General features: G+C 38.3%; 1 protein-coding gene across 5 annotated transcripts in view; it reads left to right on the top strand.

Annotated features, from left to right (window-relative positions):
• The window catches only part of FOCAD (focadhesin), a 120,238-nt gene that overhangs the window by 11,274 nt on the left and 84,532 nt on the right, over nucleotides 1–24,432 (top strand). For 4 of the 5 annotated variants that reach the window (XM_048073499.2, XM_048073498.2, XM_066987606.1 and 1 more), the window contains 7 exons: nucleotides 5,116–5,220; nucleotides 13,523–13,624; nucleotides 15,708–15,912; nucleotides 18,372–18,578; nucleotides 19,038–19,125; nucleotides 19,798–20,000; nucleotides 22,158–22,415. In XM_048073499.2, coding sequence (XP_047929456.2) covers nucleotides 5,116–5,220; nucleotides 13,523–13,624; nucleotides 15,708–15,912; nucleotides 18,372–18,578; nucleotides 19,038–19,125; nucleotides 19,798–20,000; nucleotides 22,158–22,415 — 1,168 coding nt within the window. The remainder of the gene's footprint in view (nucleotides 1–5,115; nucleotides 5,221–13,522; nucleotides 13,625–15,707; nucleotides 15,913–18,371; nucleotides 18,579–19,037; nucleotides 19,126–19,797; nucleotides 20,001–22,157; nucleotides 22,416–24,432) is intronic. The other variant, XM_066987607.1, reaches the window with a different exon arrangement.

Raw genomic sequence — 24,432 nt, 5'->3', positions numbered from 1 at the left:
TGCTTTTTCCTTGAAAATCCAGTGGAAGAGGAGTGGCTCTGTGAATGACTGTATTTTCAAACAGGCACTGAGGGCTGACCGTGTCCTGCCCTTCTGTATTGCTTTCATCTTAGCAGTGACTGTGTGGGTTTGACTCTGAAGGAAGAATTTATAGTCTATCCTCTGCATGTGAGTGGAAACTGGTAGAAGTTTAGGCTAACGCTTCGAACTTGAAACTGGAGAACCTTAGAAGTCATGGCATTGCCTGGTTTGTTGTGTGTACCATGGGGAGAAAAATGACAGTAACTTGCATAATGATAAGAGGTGGGGGAATAACTTCCTAATCAGCGTGTCCAAATAACTGATTATTCATATGGAACTGCCATTAGGTTCTGGGTAGGAATTACGGATGATGGGTTTTGTTTCCATGTCCGCTAAAGAAGAAATCACTTTACCTAACTTCACAGCTATTTCCTCTTACAAAACTCTGCAAATATAATGCCTACATCTCACACTGTAGTTCTGAGATAGCTGGCCTGTCCAACATACTGGGAGAATGCAGCTGTAGTGGGGGAAAAAGGAACTGTGCGTTAAACTTAGAAATGGAAAGTCAAAAATATCAGGGAAAGTGTTTCCACTCAACTCTCCCAACCTTATAAAGTTGACTTTGGACTATCTTTGTGTCTCTTCTGACTTTTGGAAGATAACTGGATTTCTGCACTAAGCCTTCTCGTCCTCTTTCTAGAGAATGCTAGTGTCATTTTTAGCTGAACCTTCTAACTGGTGCTACACCTGTGGTGCATTATGCTGGTGAGCTCAGCACAGAGGTTGCAGAAACCATGCTATTCAAGTTTTCCACTCCTTCTTGCCTCAAAGATTCAGTTCTAGGCTGAGGTTTCTCTTGATCAGTCTGAGCCAAAGGTGAGTTTAGGTGTGAGTAAGCTGCAGTGATATCCTGAAGAAATCACGTGTTCAGGGGAAAAAAAAAAAAAAGACTCTTTCTGTCCTTGTGACTTAGTTGTTGTTGTTTGAGGTTGGATTACTCCTAGGATCTTGCTGTGGTGAAGCTGACTGTGCTCAGTTTACAGTAGTTGGTTATGGATTCCTAGGAAAGGTTTTGTAAGTACATTTTTATAATATGAATAATTTCTGTAATCCACTGTCCTCCAAAGGACCTTCAATTTGGGGTCAAGGGAGCAATCTGCATTGTTAACGAAGAAGCAAAAGCACCTGTGCTGTAGACTGTGAGAATCTGAGCACTGTGACATAATGAAACTTTCCCTTCAATTTAGCTGTGGCTTGTGAACAAAAAAATATTGAAATCCTGATCCATGAAGAGTTGTTGCAGTGTCAGCAGTACATGGGGAAGTTAAATGTTAATACCATTTTTACATAAGGAAAAAAATGAGTGTAAATCAGGATATTTTAGACTGAGCTAGCCTTAGAAATAAAAGTAGAGTTCAAATGTTAAAAGAGCTCTGCCCCATTTCCACGCCATTCTTAGTTTGTTAAAAAAGCTCTGCCCCATTTCCATGCCATTCTTAGTTTTTTTTTTCCATGTGATAAACCAACTTAAATGGTTAGTTGCTATGGTAAGTGCTGGTGGATTACCTAGGAACCCTTTGTATGCATACTTTTGGCATTTCTTTCCTCAAGCTGCCACAGTTCAAACCACTTCCACCATGGACTGCAAAGTAGGGTTTATCCCAAACATAGAAGTCTTCGCATTTAAAATGTCTGCAGCCTCAGTAGCTTATTAAATTGATGGTTTGTGCTTGGTTCATTTCAGTACTGATGCTTTTTATTCTCTTGACTATTTTAGAGTCTTAGTCTGCTGTTCCATCTTCTTATTCCCAGCCAGATTTTCATCCAGGTTTGCTCTGGGGCTTTGCACTGCTGTGTGCACAGTGTCTTTAAAAGAACATATATATGAGATTAGCAGCCAGCAGAAAGGCACACGCAACTGCCGAGCACCTGTCAGTGCTGAATGGAGTTAAGTAAATGTTTTATTGGCAAAGACTGTTGATGTGTTCTTTCTTCCTTTCCTTATGTTATGGAGAATTTAGCAGGGGCTTAGTGTACATGGTGATTTTTATTTTGTCAGGTGTAGCAAATTCTGCGTGTTACAAAGACATTTGTGCTGTCAAAGGCACACATCCAGTGCTTGTCTGTGTAAACTTTTTATGTGGTTCACACTATCTGCTCATTATACAAATGAGAAGCTATTCTTTGGTGCAGTTAGACTCAATATTCAGTTTTCTCTGATGCCTTTAAAGTCTAAACCTGATGGAATGTTGTATGTGTGTTTGGGTGTGTGTATATGTATATGCATGCATACTTTTTTGTGTATATACACATACATCAAATACAAAAGTATGTGTACATAAGTACATTTATACGTACATACATGATTTTACTTTGTTTTTCACATTGATCTCCAGCTTCCTGTGTTTTGATTCAGCAAAACGGCTGTCCTCTGCTTGTAGGAATCATCACAGTCCTTTCTCTTGTAGCAGAGGGAAAAACTGTGGCCTGTATTCAATTACAGATCATCATAAATAATCAAATCATTCTACTAGAAACCTGTGAAACAATGGATTATTGTACTCTACAAGAAATAGTCAGAAAGATTTTTGTGTATATGTGTTTTTTGAATGTTTTTGTCACCTGAGCATGTGTGCTTGTAGGGAAATTCTTGCAATATGTCATGCCAATGTGCTGTTTGAGTTCAGGAGTGGTGTGCAAAGCCTAAAGCAGGCGTTTGTGTCCCCCCACCCCACCCTCCATCAGGGAATTCAGGCCAGCAGTACTGGAATATCAGAACAGTCAAGCCTGTTTTCTTACTGTTTTTATATTTTCTGTGCTGAATAGTTACTCTGTTGAAGCTGGGGGATGTGCCAGCAGATTTACTTTTAAATGGCTCAGAGGTTGTTGTTCTCTTTCTCCCTGTCGCTGTCCAAAAGATCCCTCTACCTCCTCCCCTCCGTGCATTAGGCGGGATGCGTTGGGATCTGGAGACCTGCCCCGCTCTTTTCTTTTGGTTGCTTGGCAACAGATTTCTGCATAACCTCATATTTTCGTGTATGGTTGGATTTCAGTGTTTCAAGAGGCAGGTGTCATGGCAGCCAGTAATTTTAATGATTACTGGCACATTTTGTAACTGATCCATTTTCGGAAGAAAGAAGGAAAACAGGAGCACATTCTGTCTGTTTTGATTGGGGTCAGTGTTTTCCAGCACTATTGGCAAGAGTATAAAAGGCACAGAAGAGTGCATATACTTCTTTGTCTGTATCTGGTATATGAATCTAAACTATTATTGGTGGGATATCCACTGTGGGAATCTCCAGATGTTCCCTATCATAACTTACCAACTTATGGAAGAGTCTGTCTGCAGGTGGTGTTAGATTCAGTTAAGATCTGGCAGTTAGAAATGATGTTTGTCCATTTTCTTTGATGTGAATTTTAGGTTTTGATTTTATAATCATATGATCCTATGCATTTTCCATTTTTTTAATCTTCAGTACAGTACTTGTAAATATCAAGCCTTGATGGTTGTTTGTGATTACATGTTGTTAACCCATGTTTTTGAGCTGATGATGGTCCAGCCAGTGTGTGCAAACTCCAGTCTTTTAACAGTGCTCATATGAGGTCTCAGTGGCCTTTGATGTAAATTCCTTATACGTGTTCAGATTTTTTTGATATCACTTCAAAGTCTGAATGTACGTAGATCAATCCAAAATTTAGGGAGGTTTTTATGGAGCACACTGCATTCTGTGCCAAACAATGTTACCGTATCTCAGTTTGTTCATCTGCTAAGTGAGAATGATGGTTTCTGTCTGCCCTGTGAGAGGCTTGCATGAATTCTGCATAACTTCTTGTTTCCAGCTGGCCATTCAGGGAGTTCCTGCAGTATTACATTCACTGATGGAGAAGTGGAGTTACAGATAAATCGTTTTTTCCCTGCTAGGGAGGAAAGAGGGGAAATAGTAAATCAAACCAAAAAAAAACCCTCTAGCCTTCAATTCTTTTTTCCTTCTGTATTTTGCCATATATGACAGAATCAACTTTTTATCTTTGTCAGGTGGCGATCTTTTATAATAGTATATTGTGTTAGGTCTTCCTGTTCGTTTTGCTTCCACTAAAGGGAGGAATAAATGTGTTTTAGTGATATGAGTAGTGATCTATCTAATAGATTTTTAGGGGATGATATTTTAACTGTATAGTGTTTTCTAGATGAACAGTCCAAGAATCAGTCATGACTTTTTTTCCTCTCTGTCTCCATTTTCATCGTATAATAAGTGATTTGTTATAGAATCCAATCTATTTTCTAAAACAGGGCTTAGTTTGGATTTGATGTGGTCTGGTTTGAAAGGTGTGGAACACTTGATTATGAAGAAGAAAACAAAATTTTAAGATCGTCCTCACGAGCTCAGCCAAGCAGTTTCAACCTCTAGAATTGTTAAGGTCCTTACTGCATGTTCAGGAGAGCTTTTATTCCCCCTTGTGTGGACTTTATTACCTTCATTAACATTTTCCTTGGAAAATGGGGGAAATCCTATCAAACTTTCAGAAATACTTACTGCGTTTTCACTGAAAGTGTACTTAACATAGGCGGATGGAGATAAAATTGTTGTACATAACATTCTCTTGAGATTTGAAGTCAGCATAAACTAGATATCTCAAGTGTTTTTTTTATGAGAACATAAGTTTCAGTGTAGGGTATTTGGGTGATTTCTCTTGTGGTCAGAGGCATGGTGGAAATTTCCGTGTACCGTGCTGAATATTTGCCTATGTGCTTGTATTCAGAGAACAGCTGTTATTAGGCTTTAATGTGCTAAAAGTACCAATGTCCATGAAGCTGGGAACAGCACATGTGCTTGTCAGATTGGGTGGAAAGAAACCATCATAGGTGTTAACTGGTGCATTAATTCTTGTCTCTGCTATTTTGTTCATTTTGTGAAAAGGAAAATAAAGATGTGTGGATACACAACTTGTCCAAAATTGTGTAGACAGGTGTGTGGAGGTCCATAAGGAAAATTCAGGGCTTCTTGACTGTCAGTTGTATTCCTCCTCTTACAAAAGAATCAACTAACTTGGATCAATACCTGATGGTAATTTATTTCTTCTTGTCAACAGGAATGTGCATGGTTTAGTAAAAACTATTTGGAAATTACTACAGATTCAAGCTGTACAACTGGGAAGAGACGGAGATGAGGCTGTTCAGAATCTGTATGAAATCAGGTTAGTTTCACATTGGTTTATTTAGGTGCCTAACAACTTCTTGTTTGATTTCCAGAAACAAACCCCACAAATGTTAATACTGGCTTTCAGTCCTTTTATTTGTTATTTATCGTGGTAATTTTGATCCTGCTAACCAATTCTGACCAAATTTGATAGAGTAGTGGGTATATAAGAAAGTTAAGTATTACATATTTTTTGGGTGAGTTGCAGGACGGGTGACTGGGTAGAACTCAACCTAGCTGACAAAAAGGCTTTGTTTTTGAGCTCAGCCTTTATCACCTTCATAAATGCTTAGCTGCGGGGGAAGATGTTATTCAAAGTTCCCACCTGTAGAAAAACTCAATGACATAAAGTGGTCATGTCTTGGAAAAAAGTTATTGATAATTAACAGTCCTCATGATACAAATCATTAATAGAACTGTATTATTAATGGAATAATTTGTCACAGCCATCACTGCACATGCTTAATCTATATTGTAAAAATCCTTAATACACAGAGAACCAGTGTTATTTCAGAAGTAGTCTATTCATTCCTTTGAGTGAGCAGCAACAAATGAGACAGTTTTACCATTAAGGGGGAAGGCTTCCATGAAACAAGTTAAGTTTGTGCGGATATCTGATGGTCATGGTGTAATTGTCTGAGGTGATTCTTTGCTGCTTTTTTTAACCCAGCTCTGGAATTCCTTTAAGGTCTTAGACATATCTGAGTGTCTCGTTAGGAAAAGTATGGAGTATATCTGAGCTTTTTTCTTTTCACAAAATACTGAAACAAAACATGCTTTAGTTAAAAGTTCCATGCGAACTCATCACTTCCAGGGAACTCATGAATAACTTAGAACAGCATATTCTTCATTTCCATGAACAAGCAATGCACCCTTGCGGCAAAGGAGGCTTATAGCAGCCTGGGATGCATGAGGAAGAGGGTTGCCAGCAGGCTGACAGAAGTGATCCTCCCCTCTGCTCAGCCGTGGTGAAGGACATCTGAGTGCTGGGTCTACTGCTCACTTGTCAGCACAAGAAAAGATAGAGACTTACTGGAGACAGTCCAAAAAAGGACCACAAACATGGTGGAGGGACTGGTGCATCTTTCGTATAAGGAGGGGCTGAGAGAACTGGGACTGTTCAGTCTGGACAAGGGAAGGCTCAAGGGGACTTTATCCATGTGTATAAATACCTGATGGAAGGGAACGAAGAAGAGTTACCTAGACAGCCATGTCTATTGACAGGATAAGAGGCAATGGGCACAAATTGGAACACAGGTGTTTCCATATGAACTCAAGAAAATACTTTTTTTTTTGACTGTCAAGTGATCAAGCACTGGTGCAGGTTGCTTAGGAGGATGTGGAGTCTCTGTCCTTGGAGATGATCAAAGTTCTGGGAAGCCTTCTCTAACTGACTCTGCTTGAGCAGATGGGTTGGACTAGATAATCTCAGGATGTCCCTTCTAACTTAAAAAGTTCTCTGATTCTGTGATATTTGGTTGAAAGTTTTAAGGAGTTTAATAGTAGAGAGATAAGACAACCACCAGAAGCTCAAGAGGGGCAATGGCAACAGGAAGGCTGCATGAGAAAAAGAACAAATAAATACTGGGACTTATGCATACTTCGTAGCTTGATGATTGCCAATGGTCCTTTTATGTTAGGTAGACTGGGGGCCACTTTCCTCTACCTATTTTTCCAGCTTTGTTTCTGCTATCAAAGTGAGGTTACTAAATGCTTTTACAGTTAAAGTGGTTGCCATGTAAAAATAAATGATTTCAAAATGCATTCAGAACTACTAATAAAAAGCAGCTTGTCGTGCAGTAGCAGTCTTCTTGAGGGTACATCTTGGTGATTTCATCCAGCTCTAGAGAAACCATGAGTCAGTGCTGATATTAACAGCTACTTTTGTGTCTTCTTCATCTGGAGAAGATCCAAGCTCTGGTCATGTTTTTCAAATTTGATTTTATTCAGGGAACAGATACAATAACATGTTGTAGCTCTAGTGCTTTAAGAGTATAAAAGGCACTGTTAAGTAGAGGAGAGTCATGTCTTTTCCTCACTATTTCATTTTGCTTAGGTAAAGTGGAAAACACTTTTGGAGAGCTGGATGTATTTGCATTCCTGAACTCCTGCGTGTCTTTGTTTTTCTGGTTACATCAGTTCTTTATACAAAGTTCATACTTCTAAAGAACAATTTTAATTGAAAAAGCAGGTAATGAACGCTAGTGAGATGGAAGTCTTTTGAAAACTTTTTCTTCTGTAGTAAATAAACTTTTTTTATGTCTCATGGTAGAAGAGGCCAAGTTAAAGGGGCTTAATCCAGGCTCCATGTGAAAAAAAGGGTAGGTAGTAGGGTGTGGTTGGAATACAGGAACAGCCTCTCTCCAGTTGGGAAAAAAAGACTATTTATTTTTCCCTTGCAAAATGAAAAATGCTGGTAGCATAAAAGCAAAAGGTGAAGTTTTATAATTCAAAATTGTTTACGGTTATTTAAATTAATAGAGAACTGAGAATCAACAGCAGACTTGCATGTCTTAGACTTAGCCAATACCTTTTTTTGTTTTTCCTTTTGCTTCTGCTTTACTCCAGTGAAGACAAACGTTACATTAGTTGTTTGACTTAGTCTTGAGTACCTAGTAGGTCAAAATGCTCCGATTTTTGACATCTGGCATTTGTTTTTTTTTGTTTACAAAAAGGTATGTCTTTATTCAATGAGTTGTTAAGTAACAAATGTTATAGTTGAATTCTATCATATGCTATAGTGTTTCTAGTATTTTAGTATTCTAGTATTCTAGTATTCTAGTATTGCACCAGAGTGTTAAAGTGTGACTGTCATTAAAACTTAGTTTCTGATAGAAATTTGAGAATTGTACTCACCAATAGAAACATCCCATTATGTTATTCTCATGTTATGCTGTCAGCTATGCAAAAATATTCTATACAGAAATCATTAATGAAGATTCAAAAGTAGAAGTGTGTTCACAAGGAGTTTGCGATTCTCATCTCTTTGGATGTGTGTTGAAACAATATTATGGGCTAAAAAACAGATTTGGCTTTAAGGCCAATGTTAGTTATGGATAATAGAACTACTTTTACAATACGTCTTCTTGTGATGATACAATACTGTGAACAGATCTTGAAAAGAAATGGGGGAAAATAATGTGCAATTTGGGGAATTTTGTCTGGTTATGTTTTCTGATTTCTTTTGGGGAAGCCCTTGTAGTTTTAAGGCTGGGATTCTCCAATTTCTTTAAGCAAATCTACCTTGGAAAATAGGGAAGGGATTGTCTGTCTTGTTGTAGAAAGCAGGAAATGTTCCTTTTACCCTAGTAAGTTGGTAGAGAACAGCCTCATTTATCATTTAGTTCCTAATTGTTTCCACAAGCTGTGTAAGTATTGCTGTCTTTCTGAATAACTAGTGTTCCAAGGGCAGATAAATACCAAACCAAATATGCTATTTTGTAAGGATGTGTGAAATAATTGATGTGACTTTTAAATTCACATATGGGATGGTCTGCATTTTTTGTGATGAAGTTGGGACCAGCTGTAGCAGAGACAGAAGTAGCCTGCAAGTCATTCTCACTTTGGGTGAGAACTGAGCATTCCCAGTGGATTAATTCTCTCTCTGGTTTGGCATAAAGTTGTCTGCTGGTTTCCTGTGAATATTAATATGCCTGTCCAGTAACCCAACGTTAAGCTGAATGGAGTGGAAGGGCAGGGAAGAGCAATTTTTATGAGAAACATTTGTCAGCATCCTCAGTCTAGTTGGGTTATGGCAGACACTCACAGGACCTTGGCTACACATTTTTGCTGGAAGCCATTGACTTTTTTTTAAATGGACTAGTGTTTTATGTTATTATTAATAATTCACTTTGCATGGTTTTGTCGTCTAAAAAATTCTGGAGAACTGTTTCTGCCATGTGTTTAGCTTGTAACAAACTTTCTGAAATCAAAATTTAGAGAAGGTAGAAAAATGCTTTCAAAATTCATGTTAGATGGAATAAAGTACTACCTCATGTTTCTGAAAGGGTCAGGGTTACAGTGGCATGAATAGAAATGTGTTTTGACTGCAGACATTGTTTCCTCTTACAGAAAAAGCAATTCATCACTGAATTTGTTCTCTAAATCAGAGTGGAGCGCTCTCATGTTCAGAGATGGAACAAAAAGGTTGAGGTGACCTAAAAGTTAATATCTTTTGCTTTGTTGTTGTCCCTCCATAAGACAACTCATTGTTTCCCTAGGGACTCACGTATTTACAGCTGGATATCTTTGTCTGGTTGTGCATTTTAGTTTATTCTGAAGCCACTGGCAATAATTTAGGATAGAAGAATTATAATGATGTGCATTTCATACTGTTGTGCAAGGGATCCTTAAGATAAATTTCTGAAGACAAATTTCTGAAGATAAATTTCTTGGTACGTGCCTAGTTCTCCTACTGCCAAAAACATTACCAAGTGTAACTTTTTTGGTTTGCATGTTTTGATGTTTCGTTATTAATCACTCTTTCATTGTGGAGCTTAACAGCTTTCTTTTAGTGTCCAGTTCACTGCAGTTATGTTAGTATCAGAGCACACAAAATTTGCCATAAAAGGTTTGTTTTTTTCTGGATACTGAGCTTTTTTCTGGATACTCAATTTTGAACTTGACCTGTCATGTGTGCCTACTTTTTAAAGGTTTCACTAATCTCAGCATCATAGGAGCACTTAAATGGCTGAAGATACACTCCTCTTGTTAGGGAAGTTAATTAAATCTTAAAATAATGACAAAGGTATTGAAATTTCGCCCAGCGAAACTGTGGATACCCCATTCCTGAAAGTGTTTAAGACCAGGTTGGCTGGGTCTTTGAGCAGCCTGGTGTAGTGGGAGGTCTCCCTGATCTAGTGGGTGATACCCCTGCCCATGGCAGCGGGGTTGGAACTCTGATCTTTGAGGTCCCTTCCAACCCAAGCTGTTCTACGATTTTGTGATTCTGTGAAATAAGCAGGTGCTGTCACACTGTATGTCTTGTACTTGGCTGCACTCTTTCAAGGTTCTGGCATGATATGAGTTGTGCTATTTCTAGCTTGCTGTGTCAAAAATGGTCCTGTCTATGATTTGCTGGACTCTAGTGGTAGGCAGGCAACTACATTTTTGTTTCTGGCATGCTGTGTGTGGTCTTGGAAAGTTACAATGTGACAATAACCTTACTATTTCTAGTCTTTGTACACAGATTGTAGAATACTCTTAATTCAAGTGTTTGCAGAATCAAGGAAGGTGGACATTTGAAGACCACATATATAAGTAAACAAATTTTAGGGTAATGAATATGGCAAGTATGACACCTCTAGCCCCCAAATGAATGCCAGAGTTGGAATGCTTGCATCTTTATGATCTTACTTAATATATGTTTTCTGAACGTGCTGTAAGTAGTCCATCGCATTGGTCAGTCTTGTGAAAATCCCTGTAATTTCAAATTGCATATTTTCTTGAAGAGAATCACACCTTTTTAGAAGAAAAATTATTTGAGGAGCAGAGGGAAGAATTCAGTGTAAAAAAAAAAAAATGTTCTGTGCTTCGTGAATTGTTCCAGTGACTGTGTTTTTTTTTTTTTTTTTTTTAAGCTAGCTACCTGAGTAAGCTGAAAGCTACTTGGGAGAATGCAATGAAGACAGATCTAGACTCTTTTCAGCGGTACCCAGTGACAGAGCAAGACACAACAGACACAAACTGAAACACAGGAGGCTCTGTCTGAACATCAGGAAGCATTTTTTCACTCCGTGGGTGACTGAGCACTGGCACAGGTTGTCCAGAGAGGCTGTGGCATCTCCCTCCTTGGAGATCTTCAAAAGCCACCTGGACATGGTCCCAGGCAACCTGCTCTGGGTGTCCCTGCTTGAGCAGGGGGGTTGGACCAGATGGCCTTCAGAGGTCATTTCCTACCTCAACCTTTCTTTGGTGATGTGAATTAATTCTTTTTTTAGAGATTTAAATACAGTAATTTAAATTGCACTCCTTTTAGATTAATTAAAGAGATGGAAGACATTTCCATTTTCCACTTGTCTTTAGGAATGATAACCTTGTAGTTGGTCTCAGATCCATAAGCTCATATTATTCAATTATGTCTCTATCAATAAAAAAACTTATTCTTCATGCCTAAAAGCATATTACAAAACTTTTTTTTTGCTGCGTGAATATGCTTCCATAACAAAAGATGCTTTTTAAATCAAAGCAAGATTTTCTACATATTTGCACCCAAAGATCCAATGTAGTTTGAAGCTCTTGAAGAAAGAAACAGTTGAACAAAACTTACTTTCTCTTCAAAATCTAAAATTTTTTATTAAATTTGCCGTATCTAATGACACTGCATTTATTTATTTTATTTTTTTTAATGGGATTCCTGCAGATCTCAATTCACTTCACTTGTAGCTGGATTTGTTTGGTGCTGCTGAAAATGCTTGTGTTCGTAGCACAACGCCGTTGAATATGAGTGTGTCTAAATTAATTTTTTGTTGTCTTCTGTAACAAAAAGACTGCTACAGATCTCAGACTTTCTGGTCTTCACTACTTTTTAAAAAACAAAAGTGAACAAACCAAATGCTGCTATAAATCTTCTCTAAAAGACTCATTTGACTGCATCACTCAGTAGTGAAATTAACAGTGTGTTAAGAAAACGAACAGCTTCTCCAGTGTAGTGTTTCAGCTCTCATGCATGAAAATCATGCTTGCAAACACCTGCAAGGAGCCTTAGTATATGTTGGATATGTGTGTGCTGGATGTGTCCCTCTCAATTCCTTCTTACTGTTTTATTTAAAAGGCCTAGTGTCTGAGGCAAGAGGAGAGATGTACCACTTAAATCGGTGGATTTCAGATAACTCAGTGCTTTGTAGGTAATACTGACTGTAGACAGTCAGTACACAATCAGTGCATACCAGGTCTCTTAGTCTGTAGCACAGATTTGACGAGCATGCAAACAGGAGTGCTGCTTAACCAAGCCGAAGGTGGTGTTCTTCACCAGATGCAGTTTCTAGGTTTATGGCAGCATTCTGTCTGCCAGCCTTAAGTGATATATGCACACCTGTTGCCTTTCCATTTTTTCCCGTAGCTGTGCTCTCTCTTCTTGTGTTTAGCAGATCTGTAGCAATCAGCAAGACTTTCCCCTTGCAACTTTTCTGTCTTGCTATTAGGAATGTTGTTTCAGCTCTGAGAGCAGGGAGGTGTCCAGACGCATGCTGTTAAGCTGTTGGTGTCCCGGAAAAGAGTCTACGCGACCATGCTTGTAGTTGGCTGAAGCAGAAGAGGGAACCGGGGAGAAAGAGGATACTTAGCAAGCAGGTGAGAGTAAGGGAGCCAGTCATGGCAAGGACAGTGGGTGACTCCAGAAAAAGGTGTTGGAGGTAGTGATGAATTTGTTTCACGTCAGCAGTTCTTTCCAGTGCCCCACCTCTCCAGGAAATTTAATATTCAGGCTCCAGTACTCTGTTTTCCTTTCTCATGCAAGCATACTGTAGTTCAATAACTTCGTTTTTGCTTCTTAGAGAACAAAAAGGTTACTTCAGGCTCCCCCCACCTCCTGCTCAGCTTCTCTTCCCACTTGCTCCTATCACTGTTTGGTGGGAGTAATCAGTGTTTAAGGGTAGTCACTGTTTAATGGAAACTTAGCAGTTCTGGGTGTTGTAGGTGGCCTTCAGTCATGGACTCTGGAGGTGGGGGCAGTGTTGGTGATAAGAGATGGATCTGAGAAGAGCAGGTGACTCTGAGGCCTCAATGGCCTTTTCAAGTGCGACAGTTGTCACAGGGCTGGCAGAAAAGAGCATGTTTCTAGGCTGCTGGTGTGGCCAGCCGTTCTCTTCCCCCTACCCCTAAAAAAGGACTGGGGGGAAGGATAGTCAGTTGTGAGATCTGAAGTATTTGGCAGGACAAATGGTCTCTCTGGTTTCATACACTGGATATTTGTACATGTGCTTGAAAGACTGGAGTGAAGTGTGCCTTGGTTGAAATTATTCTGTGGGTATTACTTGGACACTACTGCTGGAGCCTAGTGTTGCTACCAGTGCAAGTCAGGCAACACAACTAAACAGTGATCCTTAAGTGTTGATTTTAAACAAAAATAGAAGTGGGTCAAAGCTTTCCAAATAGACTCTTCATTTTAATCATGTTTCCCAAGCATCCAGCAAAATGTGCTCATTTGATAGCATAACAGTCGTAGCAAAGCTGGTAAAGGGAACTGCTAATATGAGTCAAGAAAACTGTCTATTTCAGCAGCTGCTTTTATTCTGAACATAGTTACCTTGCACGCTCACTTTTTGCATTGTAGATCCAAATATGATTTCTCTGTATTTCAGGAACAGTCCTCATCCATTAATCACTGTCCTTGAAAACAGACCTGATTGCTGGCCAGTTCTACTGCAACAGATAACAGTATTTTTCCAACAGTGTCCAGAGAGGTAAATAAATGAATGAACAAAAAATAGCAAATGTGGATAACTGAATTGTGTCAGTGTATTTTTTTCTTGAAGGTAGCTGCAGTGGTCAAGGTTTGTATGTAAGCAGTAAGAAGAATACCTTTCGAAACAGATAATTATAAGATGTAATGACACAATTTAAAGGTTAAAAACAGAACAACGAAGTAATAAGATGATTCAGTAAGAATCCAGGTTTTAATTTTGTTTTCTTAACTCTTCTGTGTTATTTTTTTTTTATGGATTTGGAGAAATTTGTGCAAAGTTGATAATATTTTGGGAAATTTGCTTGAAAACAATCAATTTTGATTACTTGCTTTTGTAAGCAGAGGTAAAAATGAAGTCTCATAATAGTAAATAATATATTAGAATATAATATAGTGCAGAGAATAATAGTAAAAAAAAATGGATCCCTGTTATATGCCAGATACCATGGATACTGTAATTGAGCTACTAATGGAAAAACAGTTTACCAATCCCATTGGAAACTGTGCTCTCCAGTGTATTTTGGCAAGTGGAGTTTTACAGGGATAAAAAATGATGTATGTTTGCCAAGATTTTGACTGCTTAGATGAAGATGATGATTAGTATGCAGATATAAGCAAAACATGCAAATGATGCAGAGAAAGCATGGGAGATTATATCTCATAGTTACGGATGAGGTCTCTACAAATGGTGCATAATTCTTGAAAATCAATGGCACACTCATATTTTAAAAAGTCTTAACAAGAAACAAATATCCAAGTTACCAACAACTTCAACGTTCTTTCATGCTCATCTCCAAGAAACTTGTCCAATAAATCTTCAGTATAAGATACCAAATGTTGTAGCAGCCTTGCAGACAAATGTTTTCAGTGATTTTACAGCCGTATGTATGCATTTCAGATAAAAAAGGATCTCCTTCCTCCTGTTTTCTCAAAGACTTGCGCAAATTCAACAGAATAATGGCACAGTGAAACTGACTTCTGTATTCTGTTGCTCTGATTAAACAAGTAAAATAAGTTCATTAATCTCTTAAATTTCTGGTAGGCCTTAGCTATGTGATCAGCAGTGAGACTCTCAAATAAAAAAAAATAAAAAACAAAATAAAAAACAACATTTTGTTCAATTTAAAAAATCAGAGTCTTTAAAACATTATTTGCAGATTTGTTTCTCAGCTGCTAAATCCAGGACTCATGAAGAGTCTTGTTGGAGATCGGACTGGTGGAATGAACTGTGAATTTGTTGCTGGTGGTTTATATGGAATTAAAATAGGAGTTAATCTTACTGAAACGGCAGACATCTTAAACTTCCTTGCTGCTTTTTGTATAAAGGTTTCTGTGGACTAACTTCTAGACTGAGAATACACTGATGTGGGTTTATTATGGAGTCATGTTCAAGCTCTACATCAGGGCTGAGTCTTGTTTGAAGCAATTTTGATTTTCTGTATATTTTTAAGGTATTGACCATTAACTTAATTTGATTGTTCTAATAATGTCAAGATCAGCTGGTATTTGTAACATGGTCAAACTGGAAGACTTATTCTGTGATGAATTCTTTGTCAGGAAGCTATGTTTGTTAAACCACCTGTTTTTGGCCAATGGTCTTTAACAACTATAGGAAACAACTAGGAAGGAATGGATGGCTCTTTTTAAATTAAATCATTTTTTGTAGTTCAAAGTTTTTCCAAATAGTGTTATCCAAGTACTGGTTCAGTATGATAGAATAGTCTCTTGGAACATTCAGCAAGGAAAGTCACTTTCTTGAATTGATGACTTAAAAAAAAAAAAAAAAAAGCCATGTGTCATGATCTGCAAGTATATATCAAATCATAGTCATGCTTAAATACTGTCTTATCCGAATGCACTTCATTGTGTAGTTGCTGTTTGTGATCTCATGTAAGTTCTTTGTGCCAGTAAGTCAAACTTTTTTTGGTGAGATTTACTAATGCTTTTCGTAGAACCTTCCTGTTAATTGTATCCTGTAAATTATTGCAGACCCAGGGAATCTCACATTGCTTGGGTTTTTGTTGTAGCTTGTTCAGTTTATAGTTGAAAGCAATCTTGCAAACTTATTTTTTGAACTGCAGGGCACAGAGTTCTTGTGTTGGTATAATGGCTCCATTTCTAAGATACCTGTATTGTGAACCATCTCAGTTACGGGAAAATGCTGAATTGCGAATGGGATTACTTAGGATTTTACTTCAGCCACGTGGTCCAAAGCACACTGAAGCACCATCTGTGCTGGAACGCCAGATTCTTCAACTTCTATGTGATTTGATTCCACACCTTCAGGTAGAGTTGTTGCTTGACCTTGCCTTTTATGAATGCTATCAAGGCAGTGATAGTACTATTACTGCATTTCAAGTGTGCAAATATAGCACTGTCTTCCATTTCCTGTAGACCTCCTTTGTTGATAGTAAAGAAATCTAAAAAACTGTCTGTTCCTAGGAAAAAGTGATTATTTTTTAGGTGTTTAAATCTGCCTATTAAGATGTAAATTGAAAGATGTTTACAACAACTGTTTGCCATTAGTTGCTCAGGAAACATATAGTAATCTTGTAGGAGATACCCATGAATATTGTTAAATTGTAGTCTATTTGCCAAAAACTTTGTTTTTTTTTGTTTTTTTATTGTTCTGTTAACTAAAAAATTGTATTAAAATGAAACAAACTATATGAGAAGCGTGATTTAAGTACTTCTAGGTATTTCTGTGTCCCTCTTTGTAACAAAAGGAATTAATGGATCTGAAAGCAAAACTTAGCGCTTCTGTAATATGCTGAAGCTTTTGAATGTACTTTTTAGCTGACAATGACATTTGCTTGGAGCTAGGATTTAATTTTTCTGTCTCCTTTAGGTCTAGGGTATTGATTCAAGTTAATAGTTCTGCTTTGCCTCATGCTTTACTGTGACATTGGTCAAGCTTTTTTGTTCTCTGTGTACCTTTTTCTTTCCTCTGTAATACAGTTAGAACACCATCTTTAGTTTCAAGTAAACATGATGTGTTGTGGTATTATTGTCTTAGAGAGGGTTTGAAAATAGTCATAATGTCAAACTAAATAGGCCACAAGGAATCTGGTAACTTCTTCCTCCTTAGGGATAAAGTATATTTTCTACTGGTAGCTACTTCTCACAACCTTTTGGACAAATAACTTGTATTATACACATCTGTCATGGTTCAGGTCTAGTCTTTGTGATGACAGGTACTTGCTGTTCTTTTTAGTCATAGGGATGCTTCTGACTTTCTGTCTTTATTCTACGAGATTTTCAGTGTAACATTGTGTCCTTAATGTATGACCAAGATTCTGACTTGGTAAAAATTAGCCACAAAATGGCACCGAAGACAACTTGTAAACTCAGTTATGAACCTCTATTTCCTCTGTGCTCATTGGTACTTCTGCTCTTTTTTTTTTTTAAACTAACATTGAGTTACATTTTTTAAACTTCTGCGAATACTTTAGTTTTATCCATTGTATGTTTCTGCCTTGCCTGAGATAATTTCACAATGGAAAGGGAAATACTGCTTGAAGAAGCATGTTTAATGTACTGTCATTCTTTCTCCTTTCTTCTCTGAACCCCGGGTTCTTCTTAAACTTCCTTTAAGGTCAGCCTCATTTAATCCTCTGTACTGAGATATTAGGAAGAGTTTCTTGTTGGAGAGGGTGGTCAAGCACTGTAGCGGGCTGCCCAGGGAAATGGTGGAGTCCGCATCCCTGGAGGTACTTAAGAGACGTGTAGACGTGGCGCTAAAGGCCATGGTTTAGTGATGGGACTCAGGAGGTCAGATTGATGGTTGGACTTGATGATCTTGAAGGTCTTTCCCAACCTAAATGATTCTGTCATTCTGTAACTGTAGAAATACTGAAATGCTTCCTAATCATACTGCCTTACAATATCAACCACTGGTCAAAAGTACAGTTGGTCACTTGCAGACTTTTCTGCTGAAGAATTCAGTGGGCATGAGGGTTCTGGTTAGAGCAGCCGATTCACAGAATTTACTCAAAGGGACTAAAAATCAAGAATAGGCAAGGTTGCTGTGTTATCCTAATGCTGGCTCCAGGGTTTGTAGCAGAACAGCAAGGTTTGCCTGGAACTGGAACTTTCAAGTGCAGAAATGTAGAAGTGCTGTAGGCATATCTGAGAAATTAGCATTTTAAGGCAACCTGTTACTTGAAAACTGTTTGCTTGGCTTTTAAGTATATCACCAAGAGCTTTGGGGTATGCCACTTCTTTGAGTATAGCTTTTCTTTTTTTGTAACTGTTGAATTACATAGTGCTCTGGAGGAAGAAAATACCACTACCCTTCTCTTTTGAGACATATGTTAAATCTTTGTTGCATTACAAGGAAATATCCTGGAGTAGGATATTTCTAGGATATTTCTGTTACGAGAATATATACCTGCTGTGTGAAATCCCCATACAATTTGTTTTATTTGGCTGATAGAACCCCAATAATTGAATTTATTTGCTACTGCATTTGAGGAGCATGGGATTCTTCTCATCAGCTACCAAGAAACCTTTTTATTCATTCATGTGTTTCTAATTTTATTTTAGGACCTTAAATCAGTCAACTCTGTAGTAATCTATATCAGAGATTGCTGAATTTAGTTCATAGGTATTTCTTCAAAGTCTTAATAATATTTGCAATGAAAAGATTGTAGAGCTAGTAGAAGTAATGTTAAAGCTGGGGGAATCCTGCATAGATCGGGAAGGGCAACTAAACCAGAATGTGTTTTTTAATTACCTGTTTACAGCTTAAAGACTTGCCACAAGTTACAGAAGCGTTGTTTTTTCTGCAAGAGCTATTCCTCAGCCTGTTGCGCTATCCTGCATTTTGGAAAGACCAGTTATCTCAATTTTGTCTGCAACTGATATGCTTCTGTGAAGTGTGTTTAAATATAACAGGAGAATGTTCATCTTTGATCTCCTTAATAGAGGACAACTTTGAGCTTTTAAAAGAGGTAAGAGCTTGGGGGGGCAGGGAGGGTTAAAAAGAAAAAAAGAAGTAATCTTAAATTTTAAGAATGTCGTGTCAAAGACATGATGTTGATGCATGACATTAATCTGCAAGTGACCAGTGCTGTTTTGAAAGCCGTTTTTTTTTTCTTGGTTAAAAACCTCCAGGAGGAAAGAAATTAACTGGTGCTGTAATGTGTAAGTCAGCATATTACCATGGAAGTTGGTTTAAACTGGGTTAAAAAGGTTTGAATGACATAACAAATTACAAAGTTGTAGTAATTCTATTAAAATACTTCTTACACCCTATTTGTATTCTTCATTGCATACACTGTGTCACTGTTTGTGCATCCACTACAATGCGAGGAGAAACTCCTTAAGGAGTTTTGTTTGCTCTTTATTTCTAGTGTTTATCCCCACTAAAAACAAAGATAACTTGAACCTCTTTTTGTTTTTCTCTGTAGGTGTTTCCAGTGGAACAAAGTATAATAGGGCTAGCATTTCTACTGCTGCAGACACCAGAAAGTCAGCAGAAGTCTGTCCTGAGTCTAGGTAACTTTCTTGTGAAAGAGGAATTTGCACTCTGAAGACTGTGTATTTACTTGTGTGTTTGGAAAATAGGCACTGCATTGCCCTGAAGTTAGATTGAGTTGTGAAATGTTTTTATTTAAGTAGCATGTTTCCTTGATTTAAAAAGTAACATTTGATCTGACGGCAATAAGGATAAATTTTCCCTGACTTTTTCCATGAATGTTACTGTATTCTAAGCTCCCTGCTGTCCTGAGGTTTATGTTTGATTTTTAAGTCAACAACAGGACCTTCTCAACTGAGATTCATACATCATGATTGGTTTCTTCTGACAGATCTTAAGAGAGCAATCTTGGCAGTCGTAGTGATGTTTGAGCTTTTGATTTAACAGTTTGGTTTAATGGAGTTATTTCAGTAAAAATGAGAGACTATGCTACATTCCATTATTGTATTTCTTGCTGCCATCAGGTACTTTGCAGTAAAGAACAGAAGTGTATGGGTGTCTAAATAGAATTTTACCAACAATATTTTGCATTTTGGCTCAGTTATGTACATAGTGTAATTCTTGAGACTGTTACTTTTTTTGACCAGAGTGTTTCCTGGAAATGTTTGTTTCATACTTAAAAGTAGAAATTATTCTTTTTTTTTCTCTAACTGATCTTTTTTTTGTCTTTGTCCCCACATTGTTTTTAATAGCCTACAAGATCCTTTCCACTTCAGAAACCCAGAATGTCTCAGCCACAGCCCTTGTTTTGGTGATGCCTGTGCTACAGATCTTATCTTCTTCGTCAGTTGGAGACTGCTTACCAGAGGATGATTCTGGAGCTACCCGGCAGCAGCTGGCTATAAATCTTTTGGGAATGTTACAGGAGGAGGGTGTGAAGAATAGAAAGGAAATGGTAAGGCTCTGTGGTTTTTTGTTTGTTTGTTTGTTTGTTTGTTTGTTTTGGGGGGGGCAGATAGCAGATACGTGTAACAGTTTGCTCCATTATGCTTAGCTGACTAGTAAAGACTACATCTATGAGCTTGTCCGTATAATATGTTGTATGGAAACAGTCAAAAATATGTATAATACATAAAACTAGACTGCTAGTAAAATGTGTGTATGTTAGATATCATTTTATTTATTACATGAATTTCTTTCCTTTAAGAGACCATATAGATTAAAGAATTCACTAGCACTGTTGATTAATTAACAGGACTTGGTAGAGAACTATATTAGCTTTACTTATTTTATCTCTTTCAGAATCTTGCTTATTCTGCTGATCTATATGCTTTTCCTTACCAGCTAGTTATCTTGGCTCATTTTAATCTGTGCTGTTGTATTTTTGTGTTTTCATTTTTAATTTGTTCATGTGGGCCCCTCTACCTATTTGTTTCCTCTGTTCTGAGAATAGGTGATAGTAAGTCTCGTGATCAAGATATACTTAGCACTGTAGAAGCTAAGTTTCCTTTCTTATTTATACCTCTGTTGTTTGGTGTGGGGAGCGTGGTGATGTGATGACTTGGAGACAGAAAAACACACCAAATCTGATTTCCTTGTCCCGAAATCTCACTCCAGTTTCATCGTCTATTTCCTACTCTACTCTAGTTGGTGAGGCTACACCTGGAGTACTGTGTCCAGTACAGTACTAGGCTACCAGTGCAAGAGAGACATGGACATAGTGGAGAGAGCCCAACAAAGAGCCAACAACATGATCAAGGGACTGGGTCGTCTCTCCTCTGGGAAAGACTGAGACACTGGGACTTCTTAGCCTAGAGAAGAAGAGTCTTAGAGGGGATCTCATCAATGTATATCAATAACTGAAGGGGGGATTCAATGAAGACAGATCCGGGCCCATTTCGGTGGTGCCCATTGACAGGGTCAGAGGCAATAGGCACAAAATGGGACGCAGAAGGTTTTGTCTAAACCTCAGGAAATCCTTCTTTGCTGTGCAGGTGACTGTGCACAGGCACAGGTTGCCTGCAGAGAGGTTGTGGAGTCTCCACGTTCTAGGAGAACTTTGGAAGCCACCTGGGCATGGTCCTGAATAATTTACAAACTTCGTTTGGTTATGGTATATTTTCTTCACTTTTTTTTGGCAGTAGTGGTGATGGAGAATTATTCAATTTAGGACATGGCTAACCTTAACTGCATTTTTGCCATTAAGGGATTTGTGTATATTTTTCAGAGTTGTAAGCCTGAGATTTTCTGCCTATCTTGCTTGAATGAAGTGCACTTTTAAAGTAAAAATATGGTGATAGCTTCTTTCCATGCAGGTGAAATAACAGGAGAAAGGAGAAAGTACAATTGTGTAGCACAGCCTTAGGGGAAGTAATGAGGGGTGGGAGATATCAATATAATATTTCAGGCTCTAACAACTTTAGCAGTTTTTTTCCAGGCTTTAAAAAAAAAGAAAAAAAGGAAAGAAAGAAAGAGAAAAGTCTTTAACAGCCTGATCTTGTTTTCAAATACTAAGATATAGAGTCAGACAACTAAACAGTATAACTTACAGACACTGATGCTCTTCGTTGACTCTGTGTCCTTGGGTAAAGTTTAAGTAGCTATATCTATGGCAGTTTCACAAATTTATCCAGAGGAGATTGTTGACTCCAAATTATCTTGTCAGCCAGAGAGTGTGGTGTTTTATTGAGTGCTATGAAAAGTAAGAGGATTTCCTTAAAATATGTAAATACTGTTATTATAAGCTTATACTTTTGTGATGGACATGTCATGGTCAGGAATGTAAGTTTTTAATGCACTCCAATTTTATTATATACATTTTAGTGAGGAGGTAGGACTGCAGTTACTTACAGGAGATGGATGCCAAATACAGAGGAATCTCCCAAGTAGAGAATTATCAATGCATTCAATCATCCTTAGTACAAGAATTCACATAAAGGATTGTAAAGAAATGTATTGTGACTTATTCTTTACATTTATTGAGTTGGGATTCTCAAACAAAATACTTGCTTTGGATGACAGAACTGAATAAGTTATTGTTTTTTTTTTTGTTTGTTTCTTTACCTTATCTGTTGGACTGAAAGTTTTGTTTGTGTGTTTCACTGGTTTTCAGATGTCCTGCAAACTCCTTTTTCCAATAACCAGCTCTTACAGTTCATTGTACACCACCTGGAAGATTGTAGAGCTCATGAAAGAGAAGTCAGCAGTTACTGGCTGGTTATCTTCAGTGAAATCACTGCTACCTATTACAACTCAAGTCCCTGCCCATGTTTTCTTTCTGCTGGCTTATCTGTTGATACAAGAAAATGGAGACAGTCTTCGAGATGTACTCCAGACTGCTACGGAATTAGCCAAAGCTGATTGTTCTCAGGTAAAAACTTACTGTTACTGGATTTTGCTACAGGGATAGGGCTTGATTCTGCAGCCTGACAGGGACAAGGCTGCCACTGCTTCTTGCCCTCAGGTCCAGCAAATGGTGAGACTGAGCTTGTATTCCCAGTAGGTACATGCACATGGAGCGCGTGTGCATCATGTATCTGTGGCTGTATTTATATAACACAGAGATGCAAAGCACTCATGAACACAAGGAGCACCAGTGGCCTCATGCTGCTCCCCTTTTCAGCTGTGCAGGTTGAAGGTGTGCTAGTGGGAATGTATGTTCAGTGTGTATGTGTGCACAGTACGGATCTCCCCAGCAGCAGGGCTCAGACAGTGTGTGCACGCAGGTTGGCTTTTGGATCCTGGTCTCCCCATTTGCTGGCATCTGGACCTAGGAGCCCCTGAGGCCACAGCTCCACTGCGGTAGTTGACACAGACTGCCCTCCACTCCAACATACACAAGTCTGTGCATGTGTGTGTGCACCAAGCCAGCTTGACTCCCCTGTGGGGAGTGCCCTTAGAGATGCACACATGAACGTGTACACACTTGTGTACGTACACACATCCAAAGCTCACCAGAACTCCCCTGGTCCCTTTCGGGCTTTTCAACATGAAAAATGTTGTGTGTCACGTACAGCAACGTATGTATTATTTTTGTTTTGTGGTGTTTATCAGTTCTTCAGGCTTAGGAAAATGACTGGCTTATTTAGTGAAACTACCTAATTAGTATGAAAATACAACAAAAAAAAGTTGAAAAGAGGCTAGTAAACCATTTCTGGCTTTTGTTGATTGCATATTGCTGTTCCCTTTGTCCTTTTGTGGTTACTGGAGGACTGCCAGGTCCATTATAACGTATGCAGTCATGCTTTTTAAAAATATCTCTGTAGTCTGTACCATCCTTCCCTCCTTCAGTAGTGAATTCAAGCTGTATTTATGCAGTATGCTTATACCTTCCTGCCTATTTTAGAAATATAAATGTAGATGTCTGGCTTTTTAATGTAGATACAGTAATATGTAGCAGAAGAGTCGCTGTGTAGAAACAACAGTCTTCACTTGTGAAATAGAAAAATGTGGGGAAAGGAAAAATGTTGCTTCAAGTCTCAGATATGCTGTAAAGACACGCTTCATTTTTAAAACTACTTTCTGTTTCAAATAGCTATCATAATCTGTGGCACAAAAGTTGGAAAAAGATAAGGCTTGTGGAGTGCGTGCTTGATGTCTTAGGGTACTGAATTCTACGTTGCAGTTCTGGCCCAGGATGTGCTTGCTTTTAAACATATACTGAAACGCTGTGCTAAAACAGGACCATTATACACTGTTTTGGGAGATAAGTGTAATTCTCAAGCTAGAGAAGTTTTTAAACTTGGTGCCATCTCCATCTTTCGTGGATTGCCTACTGTTAACTTTCTTAAATATGTCTGTTCAATTTTCTGTCAAATTCTCCTTTGTTTTGTTGTTTTCTTTTGTGGGTGTTTTTCACGTGCAGTAGATTGAAACGGATTTGGGAGCATGCGATTTATTTAATTTTTTTTCTCAGCTTGATCGAACTTCTTGCGTTTTGTAAACTTTATTGTATTTCTAGCATTGTATTCAATCATATTCCTGTGTCATAGCTGATTTTTGTGGATTTTAATTATATTTCAGAGAGTCACAGAGTGCTTGAGGTTGGAAGGGACCTCTGGAGATGTAATCCAATTTCCCTGTTCAAGCAGAGTCCCCTAGAGCACATTACCCCAGACTGTGCCCAGACAGCTTTGGAATATCTCTAGGGAAGGAGACTCCACAGTGTCTCTGGGAACCTGTTCAAGTGCTCAGTGACCCTCACAGTAAAGAAATTTTTCCTTATGTTCAGACAGAACTACCTGTGTTTCAGCTTGTGCTTGTTGCTTCTTGTCCTGTCACTAGGCACCACTGAGGAGAATCTGGCCCCACGTTCTTGACACCCTCCCTTCAAATACTTACCCATATTGATCGGATCCACCTAAGCCTTCTCTTCTCCAGGCGGAATT

The sequence above is a fragment of the Anser cygnoides genome, chromosome Z (genome assembly GCF_040182565.1).
Source record: "Anser cygnoides isolate HZ-2024a breed goose chromosome Z, Taihu_goose_T2T_genome, whole genome shotgun sequence".
In the NCBI taxonomy this organism is placed as follows: Eukaryota; Metazoa; Chordata; class Aves; order Anseriformes; family Anatidae; genus Anser; species Anser cygnoides.
This window is presented reverse-complemented; position numbering and strand designations above follow the sequence as displayed.